Source organism: Mercenaria mercenaria, chromosome 11 (assembly GCF_021730395.1).
Source record: "Mercenaria mercenaria strain notata chromosome 11, MADL_Memer_1, whole genome shotgun sequence".
NCBI lineage: Eukaryota > Metazoa > Mollusca > Bivalvia > Venerida > Veneridae > Mercenaria > Mercenaria mercenaria.
Genome location: NC_069371.1, coordinates 4447920 through 4460577, shown reverse-complemented (window position 1 = coordinate 4460577; position 12658 = coordinate 4447920). Strand labels below are relative to the sequence as shown.

General features: G+C 36.0%; 1 protein-coding gene across 4 annotated transcripts in view; it reads left to right on the top strand.

Annotated features, from left to right (window-relative positions):
* LOC123532253 (pre-mRNA-processing factor 40 homolog A-like) overlaps positions 1 to 12658 on the top strand; it is a 71923-nt gene that overhangs the window by 49846 nt on the left and 9419 nt on the right. For all 4 annotated transcript variants that reach the window (XM_053518415.1, XM_053518414.1, XM_053518417.1 and 1 more), the window contains exons 21-22: positions 1257 to 1353; positions 4765 to 4829. In XM_053518415.1, coding sequence (XP_053374390.1) covers positions 1257 to 1353; positions 4765 to 4829 — 162 coding nt within the window. The remainder of the gene's footprint in view (positions 1 to 1256; positions 1354 to 4764; positions 4830 to 12658) is intronic.

Sequence of the window (12658 nt, the reverse complement as noted above, 5' to 3'; positions counted from 1 at the left end):
GTTGCAGGAGTGAATTAAAGCCATTACATAAATTTGGTATTACACTGGTGTAATAAAGCTTTGATGTTGACATTATTTTAAATGTAGGAGAATTGACTTTAATTATAATAGGTAAAGAAAGAAGAATTGTTGATGTTTCAGCAAGAACAGCTTACGTGTGATAAAAAGAATATTACATTTGTGTCTTTCCATATTGAATTTATTAAACTCATTCAATATAATTGATAAAATATTCGGCAGAGCCTCGCATTTTATTATTTTATTTAACTTGTTTAATAGATTCAGTATGAAAAGACACTTGTGTAATATCCTCTATATATTTGACAAGAAGAGTTAAAAATGAGCTGTTTTAATATATTATATCTTCTTTACAAGATGTCATGAGCAAGAGTATTTTGCAATAAAGTTACTGTTATCTGTTTGTTTCATTAAGAGTATGAAAGATTATTAACCTTTAGCCTGCTATATTTCTAAAATGGACTGGTCCATCATTTAATATGGGCAATACCACTTATTATAAAGGGGTGCTTACTGAAAATTTACTGACTGAAAAGTGAACAGTGCAGACCGTGATTAGCCTGCTCTTGGTCTGCACTGGTCGCAAAAGCAGAATCACTTGTCACCAGCAGGCTAATAGTTATGGTTATCAGAAATATTTTTCATGGAAAAATATGTAGTCTCCTTTTAAATGATGTAATAATGAATTTTTTTAAAAAATTACAAATGATCATCCACCTGAGACTACCCCAGGTGACAGTTACTGTGGTAATATTGTTAAAGCAAAGATGGCATATTTTTATATGACCAGTAGTAGTCATATAGTAGTGAAATTGCATTAGCAGCAAAGATGAGGTTTGGTAAGACAGACATAGTAGAAATGTGTTGTATATGTATGATTTGGTGCACCTCTGTGGCCAAGTCCTTATTGTCATTGAATTGCCCCTCGATTTTGTTCAGACCTTAGCTGGGTCATCATGTGAGGAAGTCATCAGTCTGAATCCAGAAAAGCCAGTAGCAACTAAACAGCAAATATTATTTGAAATGAGCCGCACCATGAGAAAACCAACATAGTGCATTTGCGACCAGCGTGGATCCAGACCAGCCTGCGCATCTGTGCAGTCTGGTCAGGATCCATGCTGTTCGCTAACGGTTTCTCTAATTGCAATAGGCTTTGAAAGCGAACAGCATGGATCCTGACCAGTCTGCGCGGATGTTGGTTTTCTCATGGTGCGGCTCATTAATGTTATTTTTTTCAGGGAGATTATTCAGAAGAAGAATCCTCATCTCGCCATAAATCAAAGAAGAGAAGAAAGTCCAGGTCAAGGTCACCTAGCTACCATTCTCCTTCTCCAGGTAAACTTAAAAATTTACAGTCAGATAAACCTCAGTCATAATCAGTTCAGAAGAATTTATCAAACTTGTGAAATATTTACCTATAAATGTTTTTGACTTTCTTGAAACCTGTGTTATATTTAACTCCAAATGGTTTGACTTTCTCGAAAACTGTGTTATTAGCTCAAAATGATTTTAACTTTCTCAAAACCTGTGTTATATTTAGCTCCAAATGGTTTTGTCTTTCTCGAAATCAGTGTTATATCAAGCTCTAAATGATTTAGGCTTTCATCAAACATGTGAAGTAGCTCGCAAGGTTTTCACATTTCTCCAAACTTGTAAAAATATTAGCACAAGATGATTTTAACTTTCAGTAGACTTTTGAAAAATTTAGCTCCAAATGGTTTTAAGCTTCGGGATGAAGATTTTATTCTTATTTGAGACTAGTATACAGCCAAAGCAGTTCTGGACAAGTAGTTTACAAATAATGAAGTGAAATGAATTTTATCCATGCTTGAAACAGTTTTTATTTCACAAAAATATCAAACGTTCTTTCTGGTTAAAGATTTCATCAGTTTTCAAAACAAAAACATCTTTTTTATCATAAACAAAAATATGTTAGATAACAAAAATCAGACACAGGTTTTGGTCATGAATTCATTCCAGTCAATAAATGCTGGTAAAGCATCAAATTGATTTGATTTAAAGAACGGAACATTCGTTAATTATTTATACTTTGTCATTATAAGTGCATGTTTCATGCATTCATAAACTGATTAAAGATCTCAAGTTTGGGGGTGATTGCACTTCATGTTTTACTCCTATTGTTCCATTCTACTATTTTGTAATAAAGATTTATCTTTCAATGAATAGATAACACCTAAAGAAGCTTAAGGATGGATATAATTTTCCAATATTTCTATAACTATTTAGATGATTTCAAAGTAGCATTTGGACATGGTATTTTCCATTGTATATTTCTGCCATTTTTGGCCTTACAATTTAGAAAAACTGGCTTAATAAATATATCTATGGTAAATAAAGTAGACAAAACTTCAAAATGGAACACATCACTTTAATTTATTACCAACATTTTGATTACATTAGCCTTCTTTTGGGTACAAAGTCATTAGTAAGAAACCCCACCTGCTTAGCAAAATAGGGAGAGTGCAGACCTACAGATTGCGGGGTCATGATTTTGATCCATGGGTGGTCCGTATGGTCACCATGACAATTTGATAAAAGACATTGTGTCTGAAATCATTCATGTTCAACCTCTGATTCATGTGGTGAAGTTGGCAGTTACTTGCAGAGAACAGGTTTGTACTGGTACAGAATTCAGAATCACTGGTTAGGTTAACTGCCCGCTGTTACATAACTGAAATACTGTTGAAAAACGGCATTAATCCCAAAACAAACAAACAAACAAACATTAGTAAGAAATTCAGAAAAATACCTAATGAGAAAAGTTGAATCAAACAGTAGAACAGTTTTATACAGTAAATAGTTTTAGCAAACATTGCGTAGAAAACCCAAATAGAAAAAGACCAATCTAATTCAAAGAATTTGATTATTTGTGATACAGATTATTTGTGTGATTGAAAACCTTTTTTTTTCAACTTGATAATGAAATTAGATTACATTGAACTTTCCTCATATCACACTTTTAGCCTAATTATTCTTTGGAAGAAATAAAGTGATTCACAATTATGAATTTTAACGTGAAGGAATTTGATTTGCACATGATTGTACAAATCTATCGGTATAGATACTTTTCACATAAATAATTTCCCAAGCCACCTGGGGTTTCAGTGGCCAAGTGGTTAAGGGTGAAGACTTGGAATCACTTGCCCCTCACTGATGTAGGTTTGAGCCTCACTGGTGGACATTGAATTCTTCATGTTAAGAAGCCATCCAGCTGGCTTATGGAAGGTAGGTTCCCGCTTGCGATGAAATAATGCATGATGGGTCACCTGGGGTTTTCGTCCACCATCAAATCTGGAAAGTCGCCACATAATCTATAATTGTGTCAGTGAGACATAAAACCAAACAAAACAGACTCGCTTAGCCGCCATTTTGAAGGTCATTCCTAGCATAGAATATGTGTTGCAGATTAGAAAAGAATAATGTAAAATTCTGTCTACTGATTTAAATCTTTTCTGCTACTGTTGCTACATATTTAGTGACAAGTGTTCCTTAACCTGTACTGTTGTTTGGAAGGATTTTGATTACTATCTCTATTTGATATCTAGAACTTTCACCATCCATAATAATTGCCATTTTGTTCAAGGGAGATAAATAATGCAAAAATCTGAAACAGTGTAGAAAAGTCTAGATCTGATGTTATGGTCAGTTCCCTCCAGTCAGACAGGGCCCTTGTGGCCGAGTGGTTAAGGTCACTGACTTCAAAACACTTGCCCTTCATTGATGTGGGTTTGAGCCTCACTTGGGGAGTTGAATTTTCATGTGAGGAAGCCATCCAGCTGGCTTACGGAAGTTTGGTGGTTCTACTCAGGTGCCCGCTCGTGATGAAATAATACACAGAAGGGCACCTGGGGCCTTCCTCCACCATCAAAGCTGGAAAGTCGCCATATGACCTATAATTGCGTTGATGCAACGTAAAACCCAACAAAATAAATAAATAAACTTTCCAGTCTGAGGGAAAAACAGGGCTGTTACACAAGTGAATGTTATTTACAAGAACATTTTACCCTTGCTTATACATGGATTTTGATAAATGATTGGATATTTGTAAAGTGTCCCAACAGATCAACTAAATAAATTTGATTGTTGATAAGGTTTATTGATGTGTAAACCAATAGTAAATATAAATTTGAAAAATCCAGTTAGAATGTTAATTTTATTTATCTTTTTTGAAATATCTTGCTTTGCTGTACTTGGGTACATAGCAAAATTTAATGTCAGTCAGTTTGCAGACAAACTGGTCTTCAGCAGCCAGGTATAGTGACACAGTCTATCTGCTTAAGACATGTTGAAATGTGAACAAAAAGTCAGTTTGAGAAGGTAGCTGTCTGGCTGCTTAAAGCAAGTGGCTGCTTATTACAGGTGATTGCTACAGCAGGTTCAGCTTGCTACTCCTACATAGGACAGTTTTAACAAAATATGATAAAATTACATTATTTACAATAACTGTGAGAGGATCAGTTTAATAGATGTGTGTCTTTACACTGAGATAGCTTCAGGAATGGTATGATCAATACATAATTTTGGAATTACATAACTTTTCAAAGCAAATATTATTATGGTTAAGCTAATGTTATAACTTCTTTCTGATGCTTACAGGCAGTTCTTGAATTGACCAACTTGAAGACCTTACATAAACTTCCATAATGCCCTTCAAGATTGACATTTGGAAGAAAATGCACAAAAGTTTAGAATAGCTTGCATTCTTGCATTTTCCTTGTATTTCAGAAGATAAAGATGAGAAGTCCTCAAAGAAGCATAAGAAAAAGTCAAAGAAGAAAAAGCACAGAGGGGTAAGAATTATAAATTGAGGTCAAAATTTTCACTCAGCTTTACTACATATATAGCATAGCCTAACAAATTGCCACAGTTATTATCTCTTCTGTAAAACTCTACTACATAATAAATTGCATTTCAGTATGTTTTCACAGATACAAAGCACAGTCCCTCTCATAAAGCCACTTTCATGCACAATTTGTAGGAGTTGCATAAATATTTTGACTTTCCAGGTGTGATCTGAAAAATATCAACTCGTATGGATTTTACTCAGCATAGACTTTGTAGAATTTACCATTCTGGAACAACCTGTAAAAAATTGAGCCAGTATGAATCAATTTTATGGCCAAAAAAATGCATTTTGTCACTGTAAAATCAAGGAAAATCATAATTTCAAGAAATTTACAGATTTTTATCAGGACATATTTGCTGCTTTACTGAGATACCCTGACAGGTTTTTAACAATCAATTCACAAAGTCAAAAGTGATGTTTTTAAACGATTTTTTGAAATCGATGAAGTTTTAAATGGAAAATACCCCACCAAAATAATTTTTTGATGATAAAATTCAACACTTCTTTAAATATTAAAAAAAATATAGGGGTCATAAAACTGCCTTTGGAGTCCTTTAGAACGAAGTACAGCCAAACCTGTATTAAACAGCCAGTTAAGGAACACAGTCTGTCTGCTTAATACAGGTGGGTTTTACTGTAAAATACTGTAAAATATCAGTTGTATTATTATATATTTAAAGAGACATCAAAGAAAAACATTGTTATGGAAACAGTAGGCTGTCAGATAGGTATTTTGTTTGTTTAAAAGAAAATCTAAAACACTCAAAGCTTAAGATAAAAAAGTTTCAAAATGAAATGGAACTTGTCCTAAGCAGAGTTTTTACCACGTGTTTACCTTAAACCAAGGGCGAGTTGGCACAGAATTGCCACACTTTACATTACAACCATATACCAGACCTTAGTGATGATATTTTACACAGTAAATAAAGGTAGTTGAAAAATACACATCATTTCATGATACTGTTTAATATGTTATTGGTCCTGTACAATATTATTTCATACTTACTGTTTAAGCTGTTTTGTTTACTAACTTGTATCAGACAGGAAGTGCAGTATTGCTGCAACTTTATAAGAAAAATAATTTTGAAAAAGAATGGCACATTACCCACCCATATTTATTTAGTGGAAAGTTTTTTGAAATCTTTTTGTCAGAAATTACATGCTCTTTTTCAAAGTATTCTTGTATGACCATCTACGAAAACTGCAGGCAAGCTGTGTAATTCATGTGAGCGATCTTGGGCCATCTTAGCCCCTTTGTTTAGAAATTTATGTCCCTTATTTTGCTTAGCAATATTTGGTTTAGGTTTTTGTATGATTCGTAGTTTTAATCAAACTCTGATTTCATTGTCCGCTTTGTACTAATTTACACCATTGAATCGATTCATTTAAGTTTTTTATATGACAAGTAATTTTAATACTCTTATGTTTTGCTGCCCTGTGACAGCTGTTTGTTTGTTGGTGGCCTTTTAATTTGTTGCATTCAAAACTATCCTGTTTGTATTTTTACAATAACAAATGGATAGGCCTTTGTATCCGTGAGGTCAAGGTTGCTGACACGGAATTACTTGCTACTCAATGATTTTGGTTCAAAACCTCGTTGCTGTGTAGAATGTTTCATGTGAAGAATCCATTCAGCTGGCTAACAGAAGATTTATGTTTCTAGTCAGGTACCCGCCTAGGCCTGGAATAATGTTCAGAGGAGCAACTATGGTCTTCCTGTGCAACCAAAACCTTAAAATGTCACCATTTAATCTAACTTTTGGCAAATAAACTCTAGACCCAATTAAAGCAAAACAGATGAAAACATTATTTCTGTGAGAATTACTTTAATTTCCAAAGAAAGTATCGTCAAAGTTTTTTTTAAATTTGAAAAATGTGACCATATCGAAGAAGGTGTAATTAATCAATATTGAAGTAACATTTAAATGACATTTGGTAGAAGTGTTTTAATTGAAAATAATTGCTGAAAAATTGCCTCTGTGCTACTGGCTATTGTTGTTTTGTATTTTTAATCCCCCGCCGTGGCGGAGGGATTATAGGAATGGTCTGCGTCCGTCCTTCCGTCTTTCCGTCCTTCCGTCCGTAACAAAATCGTGTCCGGTCCATATCTCCTAAACCCCTTAAAGGATTTTCATGAAACTTGGGTCAAATGATCACCTCATCAAGACGATGTGCAGAACCCATGAGTCAGCCTTGTCGGTTCAAGGTCAGGGTCACAACTCAAGGTCAAAGGTTTGAGCCTTCCATTTTGTGTCCGCTCTGTATCTCCTTAACCCCTTGAAGGAATTTTATAAAACTTGGGTCAAATGATCACCTCATCAAGACGATATGCAGAACCCATGAGTCAGCCATGCTGGCTCAAGGTCAAGGTCACAACTCAAGGTCAAAGGTTTGAGCCTTCCATTTTGTGTCCGCTCTATATCTCTTAAACCCCTTGAAGGAATTTTATAAAACTTGGGTCAAATGATCACCTCATCAAGACAATGTGCAGAACCCATGAGTCAGTCATGCCGGCTCAAGGTCAAGGTCACAACTTAGGGTCAAAGGTTTGAGCCTTCCATTTTGTGTCCGCTCTGTATCTCCTAAACCCCTTGAAGGATTTTCATCAAACTTGGGTCAAATGATCATTCATCAAGGCGATGTGCAGAACTTATGAGTCAGCCATGTCGGCTCAAGGTCAAGGTCACAACTGAAGGTCAAAGGTTTGAGCCTTCCATTTCGTGTCCGCTCTATATCTCCTAAACCCCTTGAAGGAATTTTATAAAACTTGGGTCAAATGATTACCTCATCAGAACGATGTGCAGAAATTATGAGTCAACCATGCCAGCTCAAGGTCAAGGTCACAACTAAGGGTCGAAGGTTTGAGCCTTCCATTTGGTGTCCACTCTGTATCTCCTTAACCCCTTGAAGGATTTTCATCAAACTTGGGTCAAATGATCACCTCATCAAGAACTCATGAGTCAGCCATGTCAACTCAAGGTCAAGGTCACAACTGAAGGTCAAAGGTTTCAGCTCTGTATCTCCTAAACCCCTTGAAGGATTTTCATGAAACTTTGGTCAAATGATCACCTCATCAAGACGTTGTGCAGAATTCATGAGTCAGCCATGTCAGTTCAAGGTCAAGTTCACAGCTAAAATCAAAAGTTTTACCCTTTCACTATCCATAGCAGTGGCGGGGGATTTAGCTGTCATTCAGACTGCCTTGTAAATACTGATTGCAATGCCTTGAATTAAAAATGGCAAAAAAACCCCAACAAACAACAAAAAAAACAACAACATACCCTAACAACATTTAAAACAGATTCATTTGCAGTTTACAAAAATAGAAACTTGATATCATTTTCAGGATTAAGGAAATTATTTCAGCTTTCATTTAATGAAGGTCAGCTATTTTTAGTGCTCAGGTGAGTTTTTCTGATCACTCGATGTCCGGGTGTTTGTCGTCTGTCTGTCAACATTTAGCTTGTGTATGCGATAGAGGCTGTATTTTTCAACTGATCTTCATGAATTTTGGTTAGAATGATTATCTTGATGAAATCTAGGCCGAGTTCGAAAATGGGTCATCTGGGGTTAAAAACTAGGTCACTAGGTCAAATTAAAGAAAAACCTTGTGTATGCGTTAGAGGCTGTATTTTTAAATTAATCTTCATGAATTTTGGTCAGAATGATTACCTTGATGAAATCTAGGCCGAGTTCGAAAATGGGTCATCTGGGGTCAGAAAATAGGTCACTAGGTCAAATCAAAGAAAAACCTTGTATATGCGATAGAGGCTGTATTTTTCAATTAATCTTCATGAATTTTGGATAGAATGATTGCCTTGATAAAATCTAAGTCAAGTTCGAATATGGGTCATCTGGGGTCAAAAAGTAGGTCACTAGGTCAAATCAAAGGAAAAGCTTGTATATGCGATAGAGGCTGTATTTTTCAATTGATCTTCCTGAAATTAAGTCAAAATGATAACCTTAATGAAATCTAGGCTAAGTTTGAAAATGGGTCATCTGGGGTCAAAAATTAGGTCACTAGGTCAAATCAAAGAAAAACATTGTGTATGCAATAGAAGCTATATTTTCCTATTGATCTTCCTGAAATTAAGTCAGAATGATTGCCTTGATGAAATCTAGGTAAAATTTGAATATGGGTCATCTAGGGTCAAAAAGTAGGTCACTAGGTCAAATCAAAGAAAAACCTTGTGTATGCAATAGAGGCTGTGATTTTCAATTGATCTTCATGAAATTTGGTCAGAATGATTGCCTTGATAAAATCTATGTTAAGTTTGATTATGGGTCATCTTGGATCAAAAAGTAGGTCACTAGGTCAAATCAAAGAAAACCCTTCTGTATGCAATGAGGCTGTATTTTTATGCCCCCGAAGGGAGGCATATAGTTTTTGAACCGTCTGTCGGTCTGTCAGTCTGTCGGTCTGTCCGCAATTTTCGTGTCCGGTCCATATCTTTGTCATTGATGGATGGATTTTCAAATAACTTGGCATGAATGTGTACCACAGTAAGACGACGTGCAGTGCGCAAGACCCAGGTCCGTAGCTCAAAGGTCAAGGTCACACTTAGACGTTAAAAGATAGTGCATTGATGGGCGTGTCCGGTCCATATCTTTGTCATCGATGGATGGATTTTCAAATAACTTGGCATGAATGTGTACCACAGTAAGACGACGTGCAGTGCGCAAGACCCAGGTCCGTAGCTCAAAGGTCAAGGTCACACTTAGACGTTAAAGGAAAGTGCATTGATGGGTGTGTCTGGTCCATATCTTTGTCATCGATGGATGGATTTTCAAATAACTTGGCATGAATGTGTACCACAGTAAGACGACGTGCAGTGCGCAAGACCCAGGTCTGTAGCTCAAAGGTCAAGGTCACACTTAGACGTTAAAGATCATTTTTCATGATAGTGCATTGATGGGCATGTCTGGTCCTTATCTTTGTCATTCATGCATGGATTTTAAAATAACTATGCATGAATGTGTGACACAGTAAGACGATGTGTCGGCGCAAGACCCAGCTCCGTAGGTCAAAGGTCCTAAACTCTAACATTGGCCATAACTATTCATTCAAAGTGCCATCGGGGGCATGTGTCATCCTACGGAGACAGCTCTTGTTCAATTGATCGTCATGAAATTTGGTCAGAATGATTCCCTTGATGAAATCTAGGTCAAGTTTGAATATGGGTCATCTGGGTCAAAAAGTAGGTCACTAGGTCAAATCAAAGAAAAACCTTGTGTATGCGATAGAGGCTAAATTTTTTCAACTGATCTTCATTAAATTTAGTCAGAATGATAGCCTTGATGAAATCTAGATCAAGTTCGAATATGGGTCATCTGGGGTCAAAAACTAGGTCACTAGGTCAAATCAAAGAAAATACTTATTTATACTCAAGATTTTTGCTCTAATTTTAATGATAATTGGTCAGAATATTTTTTTCCATGAAATCACTAGGTCAAACATGTTTACACTGTTATAGTGTTTCTCAGGTGAGTGACCTAGGGCCATCTTGGCCCTCTTGTTTTAGCTCATCTGTCAAAAAGTGACAATGTGAGCTATTGTGACCGCTTGATGTCCGTTGTCTGTCGTGCGTAGTCTGTTGTCTGTCAACAATTTCTAAAAATATCTTCTTCTTGAAAACCACTGGGCAGAATTACACCAAACTTCACAGGAATGATCCTTGGGTGGCCCCCTTTCAAAATTATTCAAAGAATTGAATTCCATGCAGAACTCTGGTTGCCATGGCAACCGAAAGGAAAAACTTAAAAAAAGATTTTATCCAAAACCACAGGGCCTAGGGCTTTGATATCTGGTGTGTAGCATCATCTAGTAGTCCTCTACCAAAATTATTCAAATTATCCCCCTAGGGTCAAATATGACCCCGCCCCGGGGGTCACATGGTTTATATAGACTTATATCGGGAAAACTTTGAAAATCTTCTTGTACAAAACCACATGGCCTAGGGCTTTGATATTTGGTATGAAGCATCATCTAGTGGTCCTCTACCAAGATTATTCAAATTATCCCCGTAGGGTCAAATGTGGCCCTGCCCCGGGGGTCACATGGTTTATATAGAATTATATAGGGAAAACTTTGAAAATCTTCTTATACAAAACCACATGGCCTAGGGCTTTGATATTTAGTATGTAGCATCATCTAGTGGTCCTCTACCGAGATTGTTCAAATTATCCCCCTAGGGTCAAATATGGCGCCGCCCCGGAGGTCCCAGGTTTTACGTAGACTTATATAGGAAAAAAAGTTTAAAAATCTTCTTGTTTGAAACCACAACACTTTGACCTTTGATATTTGGTTTGTAGCATTGTCTTATGGTCCTCAACCAAAATTGTTCAAAATTGTACCCCTTGGCTGAAAAGAGGCCCTGCCCTGGGGGTCCCAAGTTTTATATAGACTTATATAGGAAAAAACTTTAAAAATCTTCTTGTCTGAAACCATGCGACCTAGGCTTTTGATATTTGGTATGATGCATTGTCTAGTAGTCCTCTACTACAATTGTTCAAATTATGCCCCTGGGGTTAAAATAGGCCCTGCCCTGGGGTCACTTAGTTATTATGTGAGTTATATAGGAAAAATACTTAAAAATCATCTGATCCTATTTCCAAGACTGTTTAATTATAATTACCTGATGACCCCAAGTAATATGATGTCACTTGACTGTGACCTTTATCTACTGACCTACTTTCTTGTTTTTTAAGATACAGCCTTGAAATTTTGATGTCATACACAGTTTTGCACACAAATCGTAAAACTGAATTTCATTGACCATGAATGTGACCTACTGACTTTCTAAATATTTATCATCAGTTTGACATTTGAAACATGTAGCTCATATTACACAGGTGAGCGATCCAGGGTCATCATGACCCTCTTGTTAACATTTTTCTACAAAAAAAATGGGATTAACATTTATTTTTTCAAAGATAGAAGTGTTAATTTTATTTAGGATAAAGTAATAGTTTTGGTTCTGTGGCAGAAAATATGACAAAGTAGAACAATTATTGTTTTCTCAGCATAGAAAATTTTAATCAGCTTGTCAGACTCAGAAATTGGTATTTTGGGTGCTAAATTGGCAGGCAATTGCTCTGTTAAATGCAAGAGTCAAAACTTTATTTTCTAAATATGTAAGGAGGAAAAGTGTCAAGATGAACAACTGGGGTCAGATTGTTTTAGGGAGCTAACTTTAATTTGATTTGCTGCTTGTTGTTTTAGGCTTGAAACTCTGCGTGGGATCTTAAATATTTTGGGAAACTATCTAGTTGGCTCACTGGAGGATTTTCGAATCCCCCCAGGTGCCTGTTTGTGCATTGAATAATGTCCATTTTGGAGAACCTTGGGTCTGCATCCTCGAAATGCTGCAATTTAGCACAATACCTTAATTGTATTTTTATTTACAAACAAACTAACTTTATCTAAAATAAAGTCATTTCAATGGTTTAAATGCAATTTGGGAGTAAAGACTTAGATCCAGGTGTCAAAAGAAACTGTTTTCTCCAGCAGCAAAGTGTGTTTGATACTAACTTCAATGAATTTGTTGTTCCTCTGGATACCAGTTGGACTGCTGATGTTGAAGACCTTGATTAAGTCATTCGTATTTTTACCACTCTGGTAGAAAAAATTAGCAAGGCATTGCATTACAACGTCCCAGAAAAAACTGACTAGATATCTGCTCATGTTTGCTCTGAATTGCATTGAATTGACTAAAAACACTAGATTGCCAGAAAAATGTTATAATTTAAACAAGAATCCTGATGTTATTACTG